This window comes from Punica granatum, chromosome 3 (genome assembly GCF_007655135.1).
Source record: "Punica granatum isolate Tunisia-2019 chromosome 3, ASM765513v2, whole genome shotgun sequence".
In the NCBI taxonomy this organism is placed as follows: Eukaryota; Viridiplantae; Streptophyta; class Magnoliopsida; order Myrtales; family Lythraceae; genus Punica; species Punica granatum.
Window position 1 is genome coordinate 12,621,848 of NC_045129.1, and position 21,178 is coordinate 12,643,025.

The following is a 21,178-nucleotide window of genomic DNA, read 5'->3' on the forward strand; positions in this document are numbered from 1 at the left end:
CTTATTTGATTTTATAATCAAATTATGGCAAAGGAGACTGAATGGAGTGATGACATTGATGAGGGTGCATATGGTAGTGATGAGGGTGGTGATGCTTTCTCTGATGAGGGAGATGATGCTTCCTCTGACTGCTCTGATGCTCCATACAAACCTGGACCATATGAGAACCACAATGACGATAGTGCTAATGAGAAATTCTATACAGAACCTTTTTGAAGTACTTGACATAATGGAATCTGACTCTGCCAGCAAAGCAGGATGTTCAAGACAACAAAAGCCAAAATGGAGGTCTCATCTCAATAGGAATGTGAACCCAATTCCCGTGGTTGAAGAACTAGTACAGACGGCCCAGGCAAGAGAGGAAGAAGTTGATTCACCTATTGAAGAAGATTAAGGATGGCATACTGATGAGTTAGAGAGCTTAAAAGGCAGTGATGATGAAAATGATAAAAGGAAGCCTACTGAATTTAATGAAAAGGCACAATACGGGGCAGGTCCGCCTTAAATTGGAAATGATCTTCACAACATTGAAACAATTTAAATAAGCTGTGAAAGACTACAATATTTGCTATGGGAGGGTGACAAGATTTAAGAAGAATGACAAGAGAAGATGCAAGGCACATTGTTGGGAGAAAAGTTATCATTGGGAGATTATTATTCATGGACAAAATGTTTAGGTTGCTTCCAAATTAAGACATAATCCCATACATAGTTGTGCAAGGGTTTTTAAAAAATCCACTAGCAGATAGGAAATGGGTTGGCAAAAAGCTAGTGAAAGGGACGAGGAGTAACCCCAACATGATTACTGCAGATACTGGTAAGTTCATGTCAGATAATTATCAGGTGCAATTGATTGAGATGAAGCTTTATAGAGTTATTAAAATTGCTAGAAAATTTGTAGAAGACTCTGAGAAAGAGCAATATGCTGCTTTGTGGGATTACAGTGCAGAGCTCCAAAGAAATAACCCTAGGTCTTCAATAGGCCTAAGTGTTGATATAGTTGATCTCAGTTTTCCTCCTAGATTTGATAAGATATATGTGTGTTTTGATGCAAGCAAGAGAGGAGTATTATCTAGTTGCAGACCTCTTATAGGTATTGATGGCTGTTTTCTAAAAGCTACTATGGAGGGACCTTGTTAGCTGCACTTACCGAAGATGGGAACCATGCATTCTATCCAATTGTATATGCGGTTGTAGAGTAAGAGACCAAAGAAACATGGTCATGGTTTCTAATAAGACTCTTCGAGGACATAGAATCTCCAAGAGATCATGGGTAGGAATTCATATCAGACATGCAAAAGGTAATGTCAATTCATTATGCATTTGATATAAGTAGCTCTCTGTTCTTTTAGATATATAACCATGATATATTTATTTGTAGGGTCTACTTCTAGCAATGCAAGATGGTTACAGGATAGGTACAACAAATCAGATTGGCAACTCATGGTGAGTTCCAATTAGGAATCACAATCTTTTTCTCCTTCTCCGTTCCGATGTCAAAGGAAAATTTGGGAAATTTTACCAAATTTCAGGGATTAAGATTTCTAATAGTTAGGAGTAGATAATATGGGCAGGAGCGAACAATGTCGTTTAGCTGAGGATGGGCGGGAGCATGGGAGACGACATCATTTGCTTTGCTATGTGGGGTGACGTTTACGCCGTTACTGCCAACTCAACCACCACGTTAGATTTTCCGTCTCCCATATTGACGGGGGACCAAACTGTATAACTCTATAACTTTTGTACCTAACTGTTGGGGCAAAAAATTGAGGTGCTCAAGTGGTGGATCGCCAAATTTTGAGGGACTAAAGTGTTAGTTCTCTCAAAATAAAATAAAATAAAATAAAATTGGGGTTTCTGAGTTTAGTCAAAGCATTGCATGACTATGAGCTTCTCAGGGCGGGGGGAAGGAAGTGGTTGTAGATTCGTCGCCTTTTTGCTCCTGCGCTGTGGTTCCTGTCTTTCTTTATTAATTGTTATCGAAAACCATTGCTGAGAAAGTCTGTCCTCTGTCATTTTCCTCGTCCATTGAGAAATTTTGAACTCAGCGAAAGGGAAGCCAAGAAAAACAAATGAAAGGGTCGAGGTGAAGACATTGCTTGCTGGGTCTCTTTCACCATTGCTAGAGGCTCCTCATCCTTCTTCCCCGAGCTCATCTGAGAGGATCTTCTGTTGGTGAAAGCTCTGCATTTTCCACTGGTAAAGGTCTCTCCTTTCTCTACATTCCCACCACCATTCTCTCTGCTTTTCTCTTTTCTACCTGGGTTATATAAATTCCCACCACCATCATCTTCCTATGGTGGGCTCAGATTCTGAAGCCGCTTTGCGGGTTTTACTTTTGATTTTTTTTTGGGCGGGGAAATGACATTGCTTTACCTTCCAAAAGCTCACCCTTTTCCACTCATTCAACAATCTTTATCATCATTATTACTTTTGTCAATACTTCCCTTTTCCTTTTCGTGGGTGTACTGTCGACAGTGAACCCCGCACGAGCTCTTGGTTGAACATTGTCGTGCTTTCTTAAATTGCGCCCAAAAGGGCTGCTTCCACCTCTCTCGCCCCGTTCTCGTACGCGTTACTGCTTGTCGGTGTCGTGTTGTGTTGTGTTGTGAAATGGGAAAGTGAAACTCCATGGAGTCCACGAGTTTTTGCCATTACTAACACTTGTAGGGCAACGGCGAGAGTGACTGGTAGATGCGGTATTAATTGAGCTGGGTTTGTCCTCATTGAGGGCGGGATGCTCACAGTTGTCACAGTGCGCCGTCTCCCTTATGCAAGAACTGGGGAGGATTAACCCGAATAAACGCTCCATCTTTTTGCAGGTTTTGGGGACTAGAATGAGATCCTCGGGTTAATCGGAATTAGCAGGATGTGTGATTCGCCATTGTTCCGATCTGCATTGCACCAGTAAGTAAGCGGGCAGTCTCATCGAGTTGTTTCATTCTTTATTGTTCCTTCTACTGGAGTTTTCTGCTTGTTGAGTCTCTCTGGGATGTCTCTTAGTCCTGTTGTTTTTGGTTGCAGAAGTGCCTCTTTATCGGAGTGTTCACATTCCGGATCGAACAATTTTGCTTCGGAATGTTCATTGCGTACCCTTCAGCCTCCAGGGGTTGACCTGTCGTTAGAGGTCAGTGCAGTGCAGAAATTTTGTATTTGTTGCTTTTCCTTTCAAGTGAGTGGTGTGTATTTATTTTCTTCATATTTTGTATACATTTAGCTAGAGTAAGGGTCTCTACTCTCTAAGTCCTTTTCATGCATGGAGTTTTCAATTGAGGAATTTTTCGCATATTAGTAGTTCCCCTCCTATCCTGAAGTTGTGGCCTTTGTCTTTCTGATTGGAATTCCAGTGCTAATGGTGTCGCCGGATCGGCTTTCAGATTCTGAAGTGTCCTCATTGATCCTCTTCTATTCTCACTCTTGTTCATCATACTGTTTCTCCTCAAACCTGAGCATTTCTTTAGTTCTAAAATCTTTCGTTTGCCCCGTTATATGGGTTTTGGCTTACCTTTTTCTATACTTTGTGGTCTACTTCCGTGTTTATGTAATCTCTTGTGCCATTTACTTTAGATCACTTTATTTGTTATTCTCACGAACTTTCCCTGGTGGATCACCCTCAGTGTCTTAATGAATTAATTCCTACTGTTTTTGTTGAAAACACGAACTACTTTACTACGGCAGTTTCATTTGCATTTACTGATGATCTGTTTATCACGAAGGAGAGAGACTATGCCAACGATGTTGCAAGTCCAGGGTCTTGCACTAGAAGAAACAGATCTTACCCTTACAGATTCCAACTTGAACGTGATGTAAGTACTTTTCTTAGTCAGCTTGTCCCTCTGATACCAATGCATCTATTTCATTTAGAAGCTATTGATTGTTGTTCATTCACCACCGTTCTTTTTAATCATCAGTTTCAGGCGCAGTTATTACTTACTAAAATCAGAATCCCCTGTTATTTCTCAAGATTTGAGCGCTAAGTTGAACCTCGCTTCTGTTGTTGGAAGTTACATTTGGAAGCACATGTTAGGCGCCTTTTAATAGTTGTTATGTTGTCAATTATCTAAGGGGCGGATTTTTTTGGACTTTCTTTTCTCTTCTTTTGCAGGTACAGAAACTGCAGGAGCAGCTAAAAGAAGAGATGGAACTGCATGCAGTTTTGGAACGAGCACTCGAAAAGACAGCTGTAGAATTAACAATTCCATCATGTCTCCCTCACCAGGTTCTTTCTTTGTCCTTTGTCCAATTTGTGCCTCTGAGGGTTATGCCGTTGCAAAATTATTCATTCTCCATTCACCAAATTGGGGGAATAAGATCTTTCAGCATTATGGGTTATGGAGCTTCAATGTTTCAATGTAGGTTCAAAGTTGATGCGATCATTTAAACTTCATGTATGCACAGGCCCAGGAGCTACTTTCCAATATTGCAGTGTTGGAAGTTGCAGTGTCAAAACTTGAGAATGAGATGGTTTCATTGCATTTCCAATTAAGTCAAGAAAGAAATGAACGTAGGCTTGCTGAATATCGTTTGCGGCATTCATCTTCAGAATTAAAGTCCCTTTGCATCCCAAACAATTTAGGAAAGCTGGTATGTAATCTGTTCCTGTCGTATTACCTCCCCCAACTTCTCACAATCAAATTGTAAGTTCTTTATGTGTGTTTTATCGGATACTACTAATATCTGGAGGCAGAGCTAGTCTACCAAAGAGAGAACGAGTTTAACATATGATTTGATGTTATTACAGCATATCAAATTTGTGCACCATCTTCAGGTTTCCGGTTAAGTCGTGCCATAGATGCATATTGTTCTCTTATGTAACGACAAGTGATTGTCTTCAGCATTCTGCAAATGTTTTCTTCAACTTTCTCAATGATATATTTAGGGTAGATAGATAGATAAATTGTTTTTCTTGCTAAATAATATCCTGGAAAAGCCAGATGGTGACTGCTCTACAGCATCTGCACAAATATAGATCTCCTCTAGAAAAAAGTCTTACATTATCTCTCAATAGGAAATGAAGATATTGACTCTGAAACCTAAACTCCATTGTTCCATTCTGTAGGAATTAGTAGATCAACCATCAGATTCCACCGGCGAATTTTGTTCTGTGCACTCGGAGATTCAGGTTCACGTCTGATCCTTTCCAGTGCGTTCTTTCTGCTTCTAGCTTGATGATGATAGCAGTTTTGGTAGTCACTTCATCTTGGTATCCATTTCTATGAATTTGATTCTTTTTGGTCCATAAAAATCCCAGTACATACTCTCATCTCTATATCTGTGTCACTGGCTTGGATAGTCAAGGTGAAAAGAGGTTTTAATTTTAATAAGCATCATTTCATGAAATGATGCTGAGACTTTTATTACCATCATCTTTCTTCTACTCAAAGCATAAAACTGTATACGTATATATATATATATATATTTATATGTTGATGATGTTCTATGTCTTTGTCTATTAGTTATCAAGTGGCATTTTCAGTTGTAATTGAACTGTAGTTTCAGGTCATGGTGCTGGTGTTAAGAAGTGGATTCTTTCAATGTTTTGAAACCCGGGATTGCTCATGAGCTGGCTAGGAGAAGATCCCAGTTCAGTAAATTGAATTGTTAATTCGCCTGGTTTTGTCCCGCTTACTTTTCGTTGGCCTGCCAAAGAGATTTACTTTTTTGTGGCATTTTCTCTCAAATTTCCAAGCTCATGTTAAACTAAAACTCAAATGTCCAACTATCTAATTTCCAGATCAAACAAAAACTTCAGAAGTGGATGTAAATGTCAACCAAATTAATGCCGGAATTAGGTTACACTTCTAGACGGTGGAATGTTTTATGTTCCTTCCTACTTTATACCTTTCTCATTTGAAGATTCTGAAGAAGTTTCTATTTCAAAAAATCCAGTTGAAATACTATCCTGTCAAACCTTGGTTGAGCATTTCAGTCCTTACCAACTGCTGTTTTATTGCGGTTTTGAGGGATTTCTAAACCAGAAAAAGGTGGTGGTTTCCCCTCCAACTGGTCGAATCAGCGTGTCTGATTTCAATTTCAAGACGAGATTTGCTTCTGGTGGAATGTTTCTTAAAAAGATTATATTTTGCAGCAGGATAGTGCTGACTTGTCTGCGTCTTTCACTGAGAGCATTTCAAGGAGAATGGATCAACGTGAAGAAGAGTTGAGGAAGGGTCCCAAGGAGATGCCTCTTAAGGGCCTATGGGATTATCCCAATAAACTCTCTGAAGAGATGGTCCGATGTATGAAGAACATATTCATTTCCCTAGCAGATTCTGCTTTACCTTGCCAATCCTCCACATCGCAGACTGGCCAGATATCACCGATCTCTCCACATGGGCTTCTTTCCAATTCCAACTCATCGTGGTGGTCGTCTTCTGACCGCTCATTCATCTCATCTTGGGTACAGAGTCCACAAGTAGATGTACAGAGTAACCTTGAAGTGTTAGCACTAGAGAACGCCTGTGACCCTTATAGGGTTCGGGGTAAATTGAGTTGGGCAGATGTCGGAAACTATGGGCTCGTGACTGAAGTTTCTTGGATGTCTGTTGGGAAAAAGCAATTAGAGTATGCTGCTGGGGCTCTGAGGAGGTTCAGGTTGAACTTCTACTTTCTTAATTTACATCTTCTTAGAGATGATTTATCTATATTGCATGGCACAAACATCCCGATCTAACTAGCATTACCTTACGCAAGCAAAAATTATGGATGTTTATTTGTGAATTCTCTTTTGGATTTACTTCAAAATATAGGAGCACCTTTAATCGACTCTACCCAGTTAGGAGTTGTATGGTTGCTGACATTTTCACATAAAAATCTGTGAGCATACAGCCTCAATTAACATGTTTATCGAAGGGAAGGACTGTTTGATTATTTCATGCAATGCTTAAAGACTTGCCAATAAAATCAAAGGTAAAGGATGGAATTGAAGAATCAGAGTAGGGTTTAGGGACGCAGTTTCAATTTATCTCTTCCTTATTATGTGATCCAGAGCAGCTCTGATAGTGGGAGAGAGAGCAAGAGCAAGATTAAGCGCTCAGTTGTCATTCACAAGCCCAAACATATGATGTGTATTTTGCAAAGTTAAGAAAGGGAGAAATGATAGGATCTATAATTGAGCATATGTGTATGTGCATATATGGAGAGAGAGAGAGAGAGAAAGGAAGTGAGAACATGGTTATAGTGCAGGATTAATTTGTTATCTTCCATTTATTTGTGTTCGTTCTGAATCGTATCTAATGTAGTTTTTTGTTCATGGTGAGCAGAACACTTGTGGAGCAGCTTGCAAAGGTGAACCCCATCCATTTGAATAACAATGAAAAGCTTGCTTTCTGGATCAACTTGTACAATGCCATGATCATGCATGTAGGTTCATTCTTATGACTCTCTGGTTCTCGTATATACTATGTAGACTTTGCATTCGTAACATCTGTCTGAGAAATGGGTTGTCATCAGGCTTACTTGGCTTATGGAGTCCCAAGAAGCGACTTGAAGCTGTTCTCCTTGATGCAGAAGGTTTGGTCCTGACCACACTTTTTCATTTGGCGGAGAGTATTTAGAAGAACTTCAATCTGATCTAGATCTATGGTCGAAATTTACTTTTCTTTTGTCCTTATTTTCCAGGCAGCATATACTGTTGGGGGGCATTCCTTCAACGCTGCTGCTATCGAGTACGGGATTTTGAAGATGAAACCACCAATGCATAGGCCACAAATTGTATGAACCTGCTTCAGATATGACCTGCTCTTACTTAGCTTCTGTATCGATGTATAATCCTAATTCTGCAATCTGTGGAAACTGTCTCCACAGGCTTTGCTTCTTGCACTACACAAGCTGAAGATATCAGAAGAGCAGCGAAAATCTGCTATCGATGGTTATGAGCCGCTCATCGCATTTGCTCTCAGCTGTGGAATGTACTCATGTCCTGCTGTAAGATCTACAGACCTTCCTCTTTGCTATTGACACTTAGTACTTGCTCCACATATCTCATCAGGCAATTCTTTTTAGCAACCTGATTTTCTAGTTTGGTCAGTTTTACACCCGGAATTCTGCCCCATCTATTCGTTCATTTGACCACCGTTTGACCCCAATCTGAAAATAGTTGATATTAGCACTCATTTTACATGCATTGCTGGATGTAAAGCTTGTGGCTCCATCTGGTGAGGGTGAACAAAGGATTTTGTGGATTCCTTGCACTAGATTTGTATTTATTCATGACGGTTAATTCTCCAATTTTCTAATGTCCTGAAGAGTCTTGTTTAAAGTCAGCTGAAATTAGACCATAAGAGCTGCGGCCATGTTAAAGCATATTGCCTGGATGTTTTGATGGTATTTGAACTTCTGGGGGGACCGAATATGAGGTGCACAATGTACCAGAATGTCAACTTTAGGTCCCAAAAAATCAAGATGGGATGAAAACTCAGTTTTTAGCCCCACTAAAGCAAGTCACCTTGTTAAATGGCAAGGTGATTTGTCAAGTATGCGAATTATAATTTCAAATATAGCTAGACACAATTGATCTTGCAGTGTGAGTCCCCCATTTAATTTTCATTACACGTGCCATGTATTTATGTTCCCTGTGAACCAGTCTCTTATCTCGACTAAGGCAGGTCGTTGAATTGCAGGTGAGAATCTACACAGCTAAGAATGTGAGGGAGGAGTTACTCGAAGCGCAGCTTGATTTCATCAGGGCTTCTGTTGGAGTCAGCAGCAAAGGGAGGCTGTTAGTGCCTAAGATGCTACACTGCTTTGCGAAGAGCTTTGTAGATGATGCCAAGCTGGCAGTGTGGATATCGCACTACCTCCCCCCCCGTCAGGCTGCCTTCGTGGAGCAGTGCATGTCACAGAGACGTCAAAGCCTTCTTGGCGGCTCACGTAACTGTGGGATTCTCCCCTTTGATTCGCGATTCCGTTACTTGTTCCTGCCTGGAAAGGTTCCAGTTCCATGATACTCACGCTACAAAGGAACAGTGATGAGTTGAATTGGAATCACCACCTCTTTACCTTTACGTCACATGGGGCATAACCTTTAGTCCAGTAGGATTGACGGAAAGTGAAAATCCTAGCTTGCCTCTTCGAGGACCGGTCCATCAACCCTTCTCTGTAAATGAGCTAGGATTGTGAACTCGTTCAATGTAAATGACAAGGGATGGCTGCAGTTTTGTCTTTTTTTGGTCTTTTAAAGCCGAGGTCTTCTGCAGCCCATCGTCCTCGATGCTTTGTACATCCTTCAACCCGGGCAACTTCGTTTTTTGTATAATATTCAAAATTATACCCTAAACATGCAGTTCATACAAGGGAGAGCCTAAGAAGATTTTCTTTTACTGCTAACTTCATCAATCCTACGAACTGCTTGATCCTGTGCAAGGCAGCGACTGTAGCAGCCGGGCCTTGTCCTGATAGATTGGAGTAGGCATCTTGAAACCATCCATTATGACTCCTGCAATATCGAACAGCTTTGCAGTCCCCGTTTGTTCAGCTGCAAAAGGGTCTGTTGAGTTCGCTCGATTAATGCATCTGTGTTCCTGTGAGTTTGGTTAAACTCGATTACTTATGAATTGGGGCACGGTCAGTTTGGGTAAGCCAGCTCGAAACCTGATTGCCCTCTCGTATTCAACCTGCTGAAAAGAACATGCCATCTATTGTTCCCAGCTATGCAAAGATATTTGTCTTTGGACAATCAACAATGAGGTAAAAATTTGATGCAGTATATTCAGAAACCCGGGATCTCAAGTCCTTAACACTCAAAAATTTCTGAGAATGGGTAATGGAGGCCGCCTATATACAAGTATTTAAGGGCCATAGTCTTGATCTCCAATCAGGTTGCATATATCAGAGCATTCGACCAAACTGCAGAAAGCATCGTGGAAAGCAATACGTGAGGCTTAGCGATGGAATGTCGACGGAACGGAGCATTGTATAGAATAGATGAGAATATCATTAAATCACATTCATTCTCCATTAAGCCAGTTAATGCATCTGCATAGATTGAAAAGACAGGAATAGCAGCCATGGTATAAGAGGGATGAACGGACATATACCAGTATCGACGGCTCCGGAATCCCTCCTTGAATACGACCAAAGGCCCCCTTATGTTAAGCGGGCCCTCTCCAGGAGACCCATTGCCGCCACGAATGCAGGTGGTGACACACTTGGTGGTGCAAGACTCCGCCTTCCTCGACTTGGGCCGCTGGATCCTCGGCTTCCTGCAGTCCTTTGGGGTGGGGCACTCCCCCGACAGCTCCTGCGGTATGTTTGACAGCGTCTCTGACTCCGGCTCCTGTTCCGGTTCCGCCTGAGAAATGGCAGTTGGCAGCAACAGGGACAAGGACAGGGTCCACCCAGCGGCGGCAAGGGCGCGCCTTCCAATTTTAACTCGGGCACTCGCTTTCGAACCCGAATGTGAGCGTTGTGCCGATGATGCGCAACTGATCCGAGCCATCCTAGTCCATCGACTCCATCCATTAACATGAAGTAACATTCTCCTGCTGCTTCACAATCTGTTAATTATTTCTAGTATGGGCAATGCCGCCTCTTTCATTTTCTGGCCCCAAAACTCAACAATTCTTTGTCCCTTTTGCCAGCCTTATCCTTAAACTTCATAACCCAACAATGACAGAGACAGAGGAAGAGACGGAGACGCAGACACTTACCTCTCAGTCTTGCGGTTAACTGCCAAGATTTTGGGGTTGGTTGTGTCCTCATCTTATCCACATGTTGTCATGACTAGATATACGTCCTGTGGTGTGGAAGCTCCCGTTTTTTTCTAATGGACGTGAATATTCACTTGGAAAAACGGGGTTCAAATAAAACCAAGAAAGATTCTGCAAGGGAAGTTCGACCACACGAACCAATACTCGACCCAAAGAGATCACAGCTCCTCCGCCGCATACCGCATTATTTCAAAGAAAGGTCCCCAGATTCTAAGATTGTCTCGATTCTTACACAGATGAGTGCATCGAATGGGATCCGGACAGGTTCAGCGCAGGTCCGGGTCGAAGTGAATGGCTATGGGGCTTTAGCAAGTTCTAACATGAAGTGATCAATTGGATTCGAGAATGGGCAATTAAGGGAAAATTAAAAACTTCAGGGGTCAAAATGCGAAATTCAATCTTTTAAGCGCCTTGGGATGACGAAAGCCGCGTTTGGGGCTCTTCCTGAATGGGTATTTCCAATAAGTATCCAATCCCCAAACAGATGAATGATCATTGATCATCTCTCTCTCTCTCTCTCTCTCTCTCTCTCTCTCTCTCTCTCTGTGTGTGTGTACGTAAAGAACAAAGCATAGGACAGTTCAGTGGGGCGGACGTTACATGTCGGACTCCGGGAAGAAAATGGATTGAATTGAAGACGATGATGGGGATGATCGAGGCCGAATTTTCTTCTCCTCCGGTGGTGGTGGCGGCGGAACTGTGGCGGCGGAGCTTGGTCTGGGGCTGGGCCACCGCTGTAGCCCTCCTCTTCATACTCGCATGGCACTACACTCGCGGGTTCTTCTTCGTCTTCCTGTCTCGCCGATTGGGCCGCTCCTCCACCAATTCCCCCCTCTCCCCGCCCAGCGATCCCCAATTCAGGTCACTCCTCCTCCGTATATACCTCTGCTTGCGGAAATTCGGTTTTGAGTGTCCATGGCGGGTTTATTCTTTTGGAAAGTGAAATGGAAGTTTTGTGCTCTTCTGCTGCAGGGTCTCGGAGATTGTGTCGGAGGATGATCTGAAGTTCCTGTTAGACAATTTGGAGGAGAAACCCGACGAGGCGGAGAAATGGGAGATGGTGACAGAAAGAAGTAACAATACGGTGTACTATACTGCAAAATGCTGCAAGCCGAAGGTATCTGGTTCACTTAAGTATTGTACACTGCTTGTTCATTTCCTCAGGCTTCAGCTCTCGAGATATGCTTCTGTTTTATGCATGTTAAGATGATAGCGCCTGTAACTGGGGTTTCCACAATGGTTGTGTTAGTTAGTTCTTTAGATAGTAGTGGTGTTGGTGAGCTCTTACTTAACTGGAAGTCGAGACAAGTTCAGATGATACTTGTGTGTTGGTTTGGTGTAGCTTCTTTGGCATATGAGGATTGAAATTGGGTTACATTGGGAAATCTGAAAAGGAAGAGTTCGGCACATTTTACTTCCAGAAAGATTAAACTTTTCGTCTGATTGGAGATATTCCTTTGATCCACTGGAATTTCAAAGCAAAATAATTAAGATATGCATCAGTTTCTGTAAATTGTTTTAACTCGCCATTCAGTTTTAGTATTCATGGCTATTCTCTCTTAAAATTAATCAGTTTTGGGAGCAGATGGTGGTGTCTCATTTCATATTCCTCTCCTATTTATACTACCCGTCTCTAATTGAAGGAGCACTTTGCATTCGGTTTTGGAAGTATAGCATTGAGTGTGATCACACGTAGAGTAAATTATTGGAAGATCGTCCAGATGGAACAGTTCTTTCTAATGGATAAGTTCCATGAGCACGTCATGGTATATGGTTCTGTATGATAATCAACTCTGCCTTCTCTCTTGACTGCTTGCAGGAAGGCCCCTTGAAGTACTTGAGTGTGACACTATTTGAGAATTGCTCTCCTGAACTGCTAAGAGACTTTTACATGGATAATGACTACAGGAAGTTATGGGACAAGACTGTGACTGCTTTTGAGCAGTTGGAAGTGGATAGAAGCAACGGAACTGAAATTGGCCGAATGATTAAGAAGTTTCCTCTGTTGACTGCCAGAGAATATGTATTAGCATGGAGATTGTGGGAGGGATCCGATGGTTCTTTCTACTGCTTTACTAAGGTAACTTGCTTCTTCTCTGTCGAGAGACTTGACAATTGCATCTCCAATATGCAACTCTTCTCCATAATATCTGGTGGCCTTTTTGTTTTGTGTGTTTTTAATCCTATTCTAGTTTCTTCATCATTATAGAATCCTTATACCACGAGGTTTGTTTTTGAATGAATGGAGATTATTCTCCCATGGCATTGTAACAGGAGTTGGTTTGGTTGCTCTGATAAAATAATCCAAGAGTTCTGATAGCAATTTCTAAAATGATGCCCTTGTGATGGGGTGTTTGGCTTAAACCTCTATTGTCTATTCAGACATGCAGGACTTCCATCTTCTTCATCTCCCTTTCGTCTATGCATTTTTGTTCCATTTCTTCCCCTTCAGTGTAGAATTTGAAGTACATGGCAATTAGCTAGAGAAAGGGACAGTGAAGATAAGCCCCTGCTCATTTTGTCAGGTGCTGGCACAATTTGGTGGTTCTCTTTGGTCAAGGTCTAACCTTATGAATATTCTCAACAACCATATGTTTGACAACACTAGATGAAATAAGATATTCAAGATTGATAAATGTTGATACTACTGGTAATCAACTGCAATGGGTAGAAGATAGTGTTTGCTGTACGAGTTAAAATTAAATTTAGTGTAAGATGAGCCCTGCAAGTTGATTATGAAACCTTGCTGGCTAATGGTCTTGTGGAATTATCCCTTTTGGCCTTTTGTTTCTTTGATCTTCTTACTAACTCCTTTTCTGACCTAATCTCACAGGAATGTGAACATTCATCAGCGCCACGGCAAAGAAAGTTTGTACGTGTTGAATACTTTAGATCTGGGTGGAGAATCAGGAAAGGCAAGTTCTGGAGCTTCTTTCTGTTATAAATTTGGAGATGAAAAAAAAAAAGAAAAAAGAAATTAACTAGCATATCTTGATCTTTAGAAGATATATAAAGGTGGTTGCTGTACTATATTATTGGCTTGTCTATCGTAGAAGCGCTTTAGAAGATATATAGAGGTGATTGCTGTACTATATTATTGGTTTCTCTATCGTAGAAGCGAGCTGATCTTATACGGCTTAGACCAACTATCCAATTATCTTATGTGTGCTTATTGTGCGTCTCCTAGCTTGGACTATGGACTTTGAAGCTACTAGTTTAATTATTCTAGTTCTATACTTAAAAATGCAGTGCCTGGTCAAAATGCTTCTGAAATTAGAATGTTTCACCAAGAGGACGCTGGTCTAAATGTGGATATGGCAAAGTTAGCTTTCTCAAAGGGCATATGGAGTTATGTATGCAAAATGGATAGTGCTCTTCGCAAATACTCTACCACAAGGCATCTCCGCCAAGGTTCAGCCGTTGATGCGCTCTCATTAATTCAAAAGGTCTGGCTCTGAAAATCTAGCCTCTTGATGGAACTTTTAATTTATGATAAGGAAATAGAATTTGGCAGTTGATGTTGGTTATACTATCATGAGGAAAATGAGAATTAAGTACTACTTTAGGGTATGATGAAATACTGAATTTATCGTGAGGTTATTTCTCAAGTATCTTTGAGTAATGTAACGTAACCATTTTTTGTAATTTGACCGTGATTTAATATTAGGGATGTCCATATATAATGAAAGATGTAAAAGCTACTAGTAAGAAATCTTTAGCCTATGGCACGTTATCGTCTAGTTCAGTTTGTAAGATAATCATTACACACAAGGTGATCTATCATGGAAGCAAAAGTCTCTGCTTTGTAATTGTTTTGTGGTCTGAAATGTCAATTTCTTCCAAACAGGTTCCCCCTGGATTAGATACCAAGAACAGTAACAATGGTGCCCAGATATCTGCCTCACCTTCCCTTCGTGAGGGAAGACGGAGCACCGAGGAAGTGAGGAAGCCTAAGAAATTGCTGAGGAAGCCCTCGAGGAAGGTCCTCGCTAACAGTGTTATCCTTCTCGGGGGAGTCCTCTGCCTGACTCGGGGTAACCCTGCGCTTGGAGCCACAATGGCCTATATCTTGACTAAACTGAGTAAGCGTGGGGGTTCTTCTACTCCAGGTTTGGGCCAAACAAATGGTTGAGATTTAATTTCTGAAGGAGTAATGAAGAAATAATTAAGAGCCGTTCACGTGGTCCACAACTCCACATGAGACCTGTGCGTGCCGATAGCAACAAACTCTTTGTTCTGTAGAGGAGATGAAACAATATGCACATTATATATTTTGTTAGAAGCAGATGTTTTTTGTGGCGTTGTTGAGGCTTCATCTCCCGGTGTGTAGATATGGATTGAGTATAACCAGTCCACTGGCATTATTGTAACTTTTTATACCGAACGGCTGAATATATGAACTGATGTAGATGAAATTTTGAATTTATGTTTTCATATAAGTTGAAGCTTAAGCGGAATGTCAATCATCAAACATTGATGCCTCCCTTTTCTTTGGCTGGGGCATAAATAGTTGATTGAGCAAATAAAAGCCAAAATGTAGCATTCAATCGTTTATTTATTTGGGAATGTAATGTTCATTCATGAATTGAAAAGCTTTTATTATTTTTTTTTTAAATTTTTTTGTCATTTATGGACTCAGTTGAGTATAATCACTATTTAGTTGATGGTATTAATTCTTCTTGAGCAATTAAAAAATCACTTAATCACGAACTGAAAGTTTTATGGAAATGCTATAAGTTAAGCTATCTGCTCTAGCTCCCAAGGTTTTATATATCTTCTATATATTATATAATTGAGATTTCTTCAACGAGAGCTCTCCATTTGATTGACGAGACTTTTGTTCGTAACCCTCAGCTCATGGAATATCGACTCTTCGCATCACCTATATATTAATTTACATCTTAGATTTTTTCACATTTTCATAATTATTTTTTTTTTTCGAATTTTCATAATATATTTATATATTATATATTTTTTAAGGGATTATTTATCTCAATTTTTTTGTTATTATAAAATTCGTAAATACAATAATATCAACATAAAATAAAAGGGCAAATTGCCTAAAAATTCACGAACTTTGAATGTTTCCTCAAATCTAGCATGAACTATTTATTTTCTCACAAAAATATATCAACTTTGGTTTTTGTCCTATATCTATCATCCGTCCATGATTACGTCCATTTTAGTGATGTGGCAAACAATGACTGCTTATATGGTCAGACGGAATTAGAATGGCATATAATGGAACTTTGCCTTGCAATCTGGGGCTAGTCGATCGAAATGTCCATTTTACCCCTCCCCTTCTCATTCAGCCCCATTTCTACTGGGGGTAAAATTGAAAAAATGAAATCCTCTCTCTCTCTCTCACTCTACTTGCTCAATTTTTTTTCTCGGCAACAAAATAAAGCATAGGGGGCTCCTCAAGCAGCAGAGAGTCGAGCCAAGAGTCGCAGAGAGAGAAAGAGAGAGAGCGTTCAAGAATGTGGTGGCCATTTGTCAGGTTGTTACCTCCCTCGAAAGAAGGGAACCCGACTCTAGATAGCTAAAAGTTGGGGCCTAAAGTCGGACAACAACATCAAGAGGAAGAGGAGCAGAGGCTATAGTGGGGCCTGTTGGTGGTGGTGAATCGGTGATGGCGTGAAGGAGCTGAATAGGGAAACAGAGTAATAACGGAAAGAGGAAGAGGATGGATTGGTGAAGGGCAGAGGCTAGGAGGAGGAAAGGAGAGGAATAGAGGGCGACCTTGAGGTGGCTGAAGAAGTGTCACGATCCGAAATTTCAGTAGAGTTTCTCCTAAATTTCTTCGATATTAATCACCACATAAAACTATTAATATAAAAACATGTTTTCCATAAACTTCCAAATATATATAACTAATCTAGCAAGCTCTAATATATATATATATATATATATATACACACACATCTCAAGAGAGTATTTTTTCTCACCCACATCAGTAAACCAACTAAATAAAAGTTTCAGGTCGTAACATATCCATAAGCATTTAGTACATAACTTAATACCTACAATATACACAAATCTAGCTAGAAGTCCTTCACGCTAATCCCCAATTGTCCAAAATGTTCTCATGTGCTACTAGTCTAACTTCTTGCTCATTTGAAAAATTATATGCAGAGGCTGTGAGCTGTATCTCAGCGAGTATTATATTTCAAAGCAAAATGAATTATTATTAAATAAATATTTAATTGCAAACAACCAAATATTCAAATAAATAATATGATCATATCTAATCCAACCATCAGCTCACCTGCACACATATACGGTGTGTGTGTATATATATATATTATAATAATAATTATATCCAATATAGTAACTAAATTTAAATCATACTAACAAATACATACAACTCTTCCAACCATTTCTCTAATATACAATATCATATAAACATCAAATAATCATTCATTTAGCGTTCCATAGCAAATCACTACACAATCATTTGACAGATTAAGCTCTAGATCCCACTCGCATTCAAGTATAAGAACATACTCCAACAAGCTCAACAATCATCAAATCTATCTAAATCAATCCAAACAAACAATGCACAACATTAGTCAAACAATAGAGCCATAAGATCGCATTTCCTTGCGACAAGTTAGGACGGTACCGTGATCCCGCATATTTCAGTCATATCATCCTCAACTCTCAATATCTATATCTCATAAGCGGGGGTCATCTATTAACCTATGGCGGTAAGAGTTGACCTCAATTTATATTTTGCTATGTCTAGCGGTCGTTCGGACCCCTTTTCTATTCCATCGGGTCCAGCAGCTATTCGGGCCCCTTTTTCTATTTCGCCGGGTCCAGCGACCAATTAGACCCCTATTTATATTCCGTCAGGTCCAGTGGCCTGACAGACATAGCACTACGGAGATCGGGATTCTGTGAAGTGCAAGACCCTCGTGGCGGAGCACATAGACTTGTGTAGGGTCCTCGTGGCGAAGTACGTAGACTTGTGCAGGGCCCACATAGCGGAGCACACTGATCTGTGCAGGGCACTTGGGGCGAAACACACTGTGAACACTATGTTGTGTCAGAGAGGCATGTTCTCAGAGACAAATGCATGATGAGACGTACGCTTGCACTAGAGTGTTCAGTCATTGTTGCGGTCAGAAGGGCTTGTTAATGCCGTAGAGACCAATGATGGCGTTGGAATGGTGGTATGTCAAGCTTCGCAAGTTTTAAATTTTTTTTGTGAAGTAAATATTGCCTCACTATGAGATCTCGCTTTGACGCTTCAGTCAGTGCTTAGTAGAGTTTTTCGGACTTGTTAGATCATGCATTTGAGCTAAGTGTGGAAGCAGAAAAGAAAGGGTAAACCACAATTTACCCTTGGGCTTCCCCTTTGCTGGGGGAGGCAGAAATCACATTTTCTCCCTCAATCGGAGGGGAAGGGGTGGTAAAGTCTATGGAGGCTGTGTCTGGTGTTGTTGAGGGGTCCGTTGGAGCGTCAGTTGATGCAGGTGGATGATCGAAACCTTAGAAGTGTTCGGAGCTGGGTCCTCAGCCTTTGCTTGGGGGCAACTAACTGGTAAGGTGGGAAGGCAAGTTCATTGACACTTGCCAGGTGAACGTACAGAAACTCAAAGGTCTCGTACTGGCGGAGCTTGACCTTTGGATTCTTCTCCCTCACCACCCCCCTCACGCCCTTCGTGAACTCGAGGAGGGCCCAACTATTCCTCTCTCGACTATGTTCGGGAGTTCTGGACCATCCTTGAATTCTGCCACCGCTTGGAGCCTTGCCTCGCGGACTGCTTGTTCATTTCTTTGAGGGCTTGCAGAGCTTGAGCTTGGCGCTGTTCTTGAGAGGCCTTGACAAAGTGCAAGTGTAGACTCATATTCTTCTCTTTATCTTTTCTCTCCACATCCAGGTCCTATTTCAATTGTATGACCTGGTTTTGGAGAGTGTCTAGGCTCTCCTTCAGTTTTTGAGTTTCCTCATCTTGCGCTTTGGCCTTTGCTTCCACCTCCTTGTACTTCTTCTTATAATGGTCCTTTCGCTCTGCAGCTTCTTTTAGTTAGGAGAAGGACTCTCTTGCTTCCTTCCTTGCCAGCAGCCACCCTTCGTACGCATCGTACTGTTGCTGGAGGTTCTGCAAGTTTGAGGCAAGTCTATTGGAAAAGAGAGTGTAAATGGAAGCACATAAATTAAAGTAATAAGAGTGAGACTTACGCGAAGCTCTTCGTGGAGGTAGATGTCCACGAGTTCTTCTTTGGAGAAACGCGAGACGTCCTCACAACTGGAGCGGTCCCTGGGTAGGTAGCAGAACCCAATCAGTTGGGCTCCACTGCTCTTCTTCTTCCTCACTGGAGCTCTAGAAGCTTCGCCCTCATCGCGTGGGTGTTTAGAGAGGGCCGAGGCAGAAGCTGGGACCAGAGCAGATGGAGGGATCGAGGTGGGAAGTTCAGTTTTTGCCTGAAAGCATCGCAGTAAGTGTCAGATCGGAGATAAACAACCTACAACAAAAATAAAGAAAGAGGTGTTAGTGCATAGCCATGTAATCATCCATTCTCGGTCAACGATCAGCTTCGCGGCCTTAAGGGCTTGCTTAGTGACCAGAGTTTTAATCAAGAGAGGAAGTGTTTTCGCGTAGGTTCGTCCTTAAGCGGAGCGACATCCCATTTGATGGCAATAGCTGCGGAGGTCTCGAGGATGCCCGTCAGCTTCTGTGCTTTGTCCTATTGGGTTGTCGTGTGCCACACCCAAGAGTCGCTCTCTCTCTATGGTTTGCGGAGCTGGATGGAAAACAACTTCTTCCTCTAGTCCGCATTGGTTCATTCGTAATCCATGCAGATCTTTAATCCCTTGTGCGGGGTGAAGTTGTATTCCCCGTCGTGCCCGTAGGGGTGCCGCTATATTCGATAGAAGTGGCGGAACACTATGAGCAACTAGCTCTGCCCTTGGGTCTTGCAGTGAATATAGAAGCAAAACCAGATCCTCCATGCGTTGGGGGAGAGCTGGCTTGGGGTAATCAGGTATGCTTTGCCCACGGCCACAACGTCTCTGTGGAGTGGAAAGTGCGGCGATTTGGTTTGGCCATATCACCATCTCGTTCTCTCTAGCCTGATCGAGCTTCTCTTGGGGGTGGGGGAAGCATGGCTTTTCGACATCATAAATGCGGCCATCGGTGGCCACATTTATGAAGTCGTCGCAGGTTATTTGATTAACCTTAAATACTTTCCTACCTCCACCTCGAGATGAGCATGTGGCAACAGTATTGGTTGGAGGAGGAGTAGCATCGGAAGACTTCTGGGCTTTGTTGCCTGCCAAGGCAGTGGCTGAAAGGATGAGAGAGGAAGGAGTTGAGGCTGTTAGAGTGAGAGGGGGAGGGGGATTAAGGGATTAGGTACTTTTTGCTCTCGTAAGAATCCTGATTGACTTGAGCATCGGATAGAGAAATCGGGCCACTATCCCGATCTCCCCCTTTTGCAGGTTGATCAAGAGCACGAGAATCACACGTGAATTCAACCCGATTCACAGGTTCGTAACAAAAAAAATAATTTTTTCGAAGCACTATTTTTAGTTTGTATAGAAACTCATAGCTCTCGAATTTCACATGGCTGAACCTCTTGTACCATAACCACGAGGAGTCTTGTACCGAAGCATTAGAAACACGAGGAAGCACTTAATATATAAAGGAAAAAGACGATTGCAATCTCACCTTTGCAATCAAGCTTCACTTGCTGTCCCGAATCGTACAAAGCCCTTCCTTTATTTCCATGTGATAGCCACGCTTGGACAAATTGTCCCATGCTCAAGAGGTTCTCTCGAAGACCAGGAACAAAATACACGTTGGAGATGCGTTTTTTCTCTGAGTACGTTGGAGATGCGTTGATCTCCTTCATTTTAACCCCCAAAAAAAAAAAATTCCTATCAGAATTAAATTTGTGATTTGTACCTTCCCGTAAAATCGGTGGTGAAGATCGATTATTATTCTTTATCTTTTCATTCCTATATAATTAAAAGAAAAAAGATTTACATTTAAAGGATCTCAAAGGACATGGCCAAGCATTTAGATTCGAATAAAAATTTATTTATTTTCTTTTATTAAGTATAATTATAAAATCAATTAAAATCATATACAGGAAAATTCATAATATCGATAAGATTATAGCAACGTATTTTGTTAAGCAATTTAATCGAGAAATTTAGTTGTCATTATCGAGCGGAAATTTACCATATTTCTATTTTCTTTCACAAATATAGTGGTAATTAGTTCGGGGCAAAAAGCAATAAGAGTTTTATAATATAATTTAAAGCTAGTCGATACCCGTGTGCGGCACGGTACTTTTTCATAATTTTTTTTAATGTATAGATAGATCATTAGCCTAGGTAATATATAAATAAGGGATAATTGCGCCATATAACCTAACGTTTGAAGGAATTCGTAGTTCTATTCAAAACTTGATTTTTTACCTGAGATATCACAACATTGACGTGTTGGTTTCAC

The 21,178-nt window shown here is 41.3% G+C and overlaps 4 protein-coding genes across 14 annotated transcripts; 2 read left to right on the top strand and 2 right to left on the bottom strand.

Moving 5' to 3' along the window:
- Positions 1 to 1,907: 1,907 nt before the first annotated feature.
- Positions 1,908 to 9,293, top strand: LOC116198816. Of its 11 annotated transcripts, none has more exons than XM_031529065.1 (13): positions 1,908 to 2,205; positions 2,823 to 2,907; positions 3,025 to 3,127; positions 3,717 to 3,806; positions 4,106 to 4,219; positions 4,399 to 4,584; positions 5,060 to 5,122; positions 6,089 to 6,594; positions 7,263 to 7,362; positions 7,453 to 7,512; positions 7,621 to 7,713; positions 7,807 to 7,926; positions 8,622 to 9,293. In XM_031529065.1, the coding sequence occupies exons 2-13, from the start codon at positions 2,870 to 2,872 to the stop codon at positions 8,943 to 8,945; spliced, it is 1,797 nt and encodes a 598-aa protein (XP_031384925.1). In that variant the 5' UTR covers positions 1,908 to 2,205; positions 2,823 to 2,869; the 3' UTR covers positions 8,946 to 9,293. The 11 variants fall into 11 exon arrangements, with proteins under 11 accessions (XP_031384925.1, XP_031384924.1, XP_031384927.1 ...); XM_031529064.1 differs by having other exon boundaries at positions 1,908 to 2,199; XM_031529066.1 differs by lacking the exon at positions 1,908 to 2,205 and adding an exon at positions 2,432 to 2,699.
- Positions 9,294 to 9,618: 325 nt separating this feature from the next.
- Positions 9,619 to 10,716, bottom strand: LOC116198818. The gene is made up of 2 exons (XM_031529073.1): positions 10,038 to 10,716; positions 9,619 to 9,846 (listed from the first exon to the last, which is right to left on the bottom strand). The coding sequence occupies exons 1-2, from the start codon at positions 10,475 to 10,477 to the stop codon at positions 9,789 to 9,791; spliced, it is 498 nt and encodes a 165-aa protein (XP_031384933.1). The 5' UTR covers positions 10,478 to 10,716; the 3' UTR covers positions 9,619 to 9,788.
- Positions 10,717 to 11,209: 493 nt separating this feature from the next.
- LOC116198817 (phosphatidylcholine transfer protein-like) lies at positions 11,210 to 15,172 on the top strand. Its single transcript, XM_031529072.1, has 6 exons — positions 11,210 to 11,570; positions 11,682 to 11,826; positions 12,529 to 12,789; positions 13,543 to 13,624; positions 13,959 to 14,155; positions 14,557 to 15,172. Exons 1-6 carry the CDS (start codon positions 11,350 to 11,352, stop codon positions 14,839 to 14,841), a joined length of 1,191 nt encoding a protein of 396 aa, XP_031384932.1. The 5' UTR covers positions 11,210 to 11,349; the 3' UTR covers positions 14,842 to 15,172.
- Positions 15,173 to 17,984: 2,812 nt separating this feature from the next.
- On the bottom strand, positions 17,985 to 20,363 carry LOC116198873. The gene is made up of 3 exons (XM_031529127.1): positions 19,914 to 20,363; positions 18,901 to 19,143; positions 17,985 to 18,820 (listed from the first exon to the last, which is right to left on the bottom strand). The coding sequence occupies exons 1-3, from the start codon at positions 19,965 to 19,967 to the stop codon at positions 18,746 to 18,748; spliced, it is 372 nt and encodes a 123-aa protein (XP_031384987.1). The 5' UTR covers positions 19,968 to 20,363; the 3' UTR covers positions 17,985 to 18,745.
- Between the last annotated feature and the right edge of the window lie 815 nt (positions 20,364 to 21,178).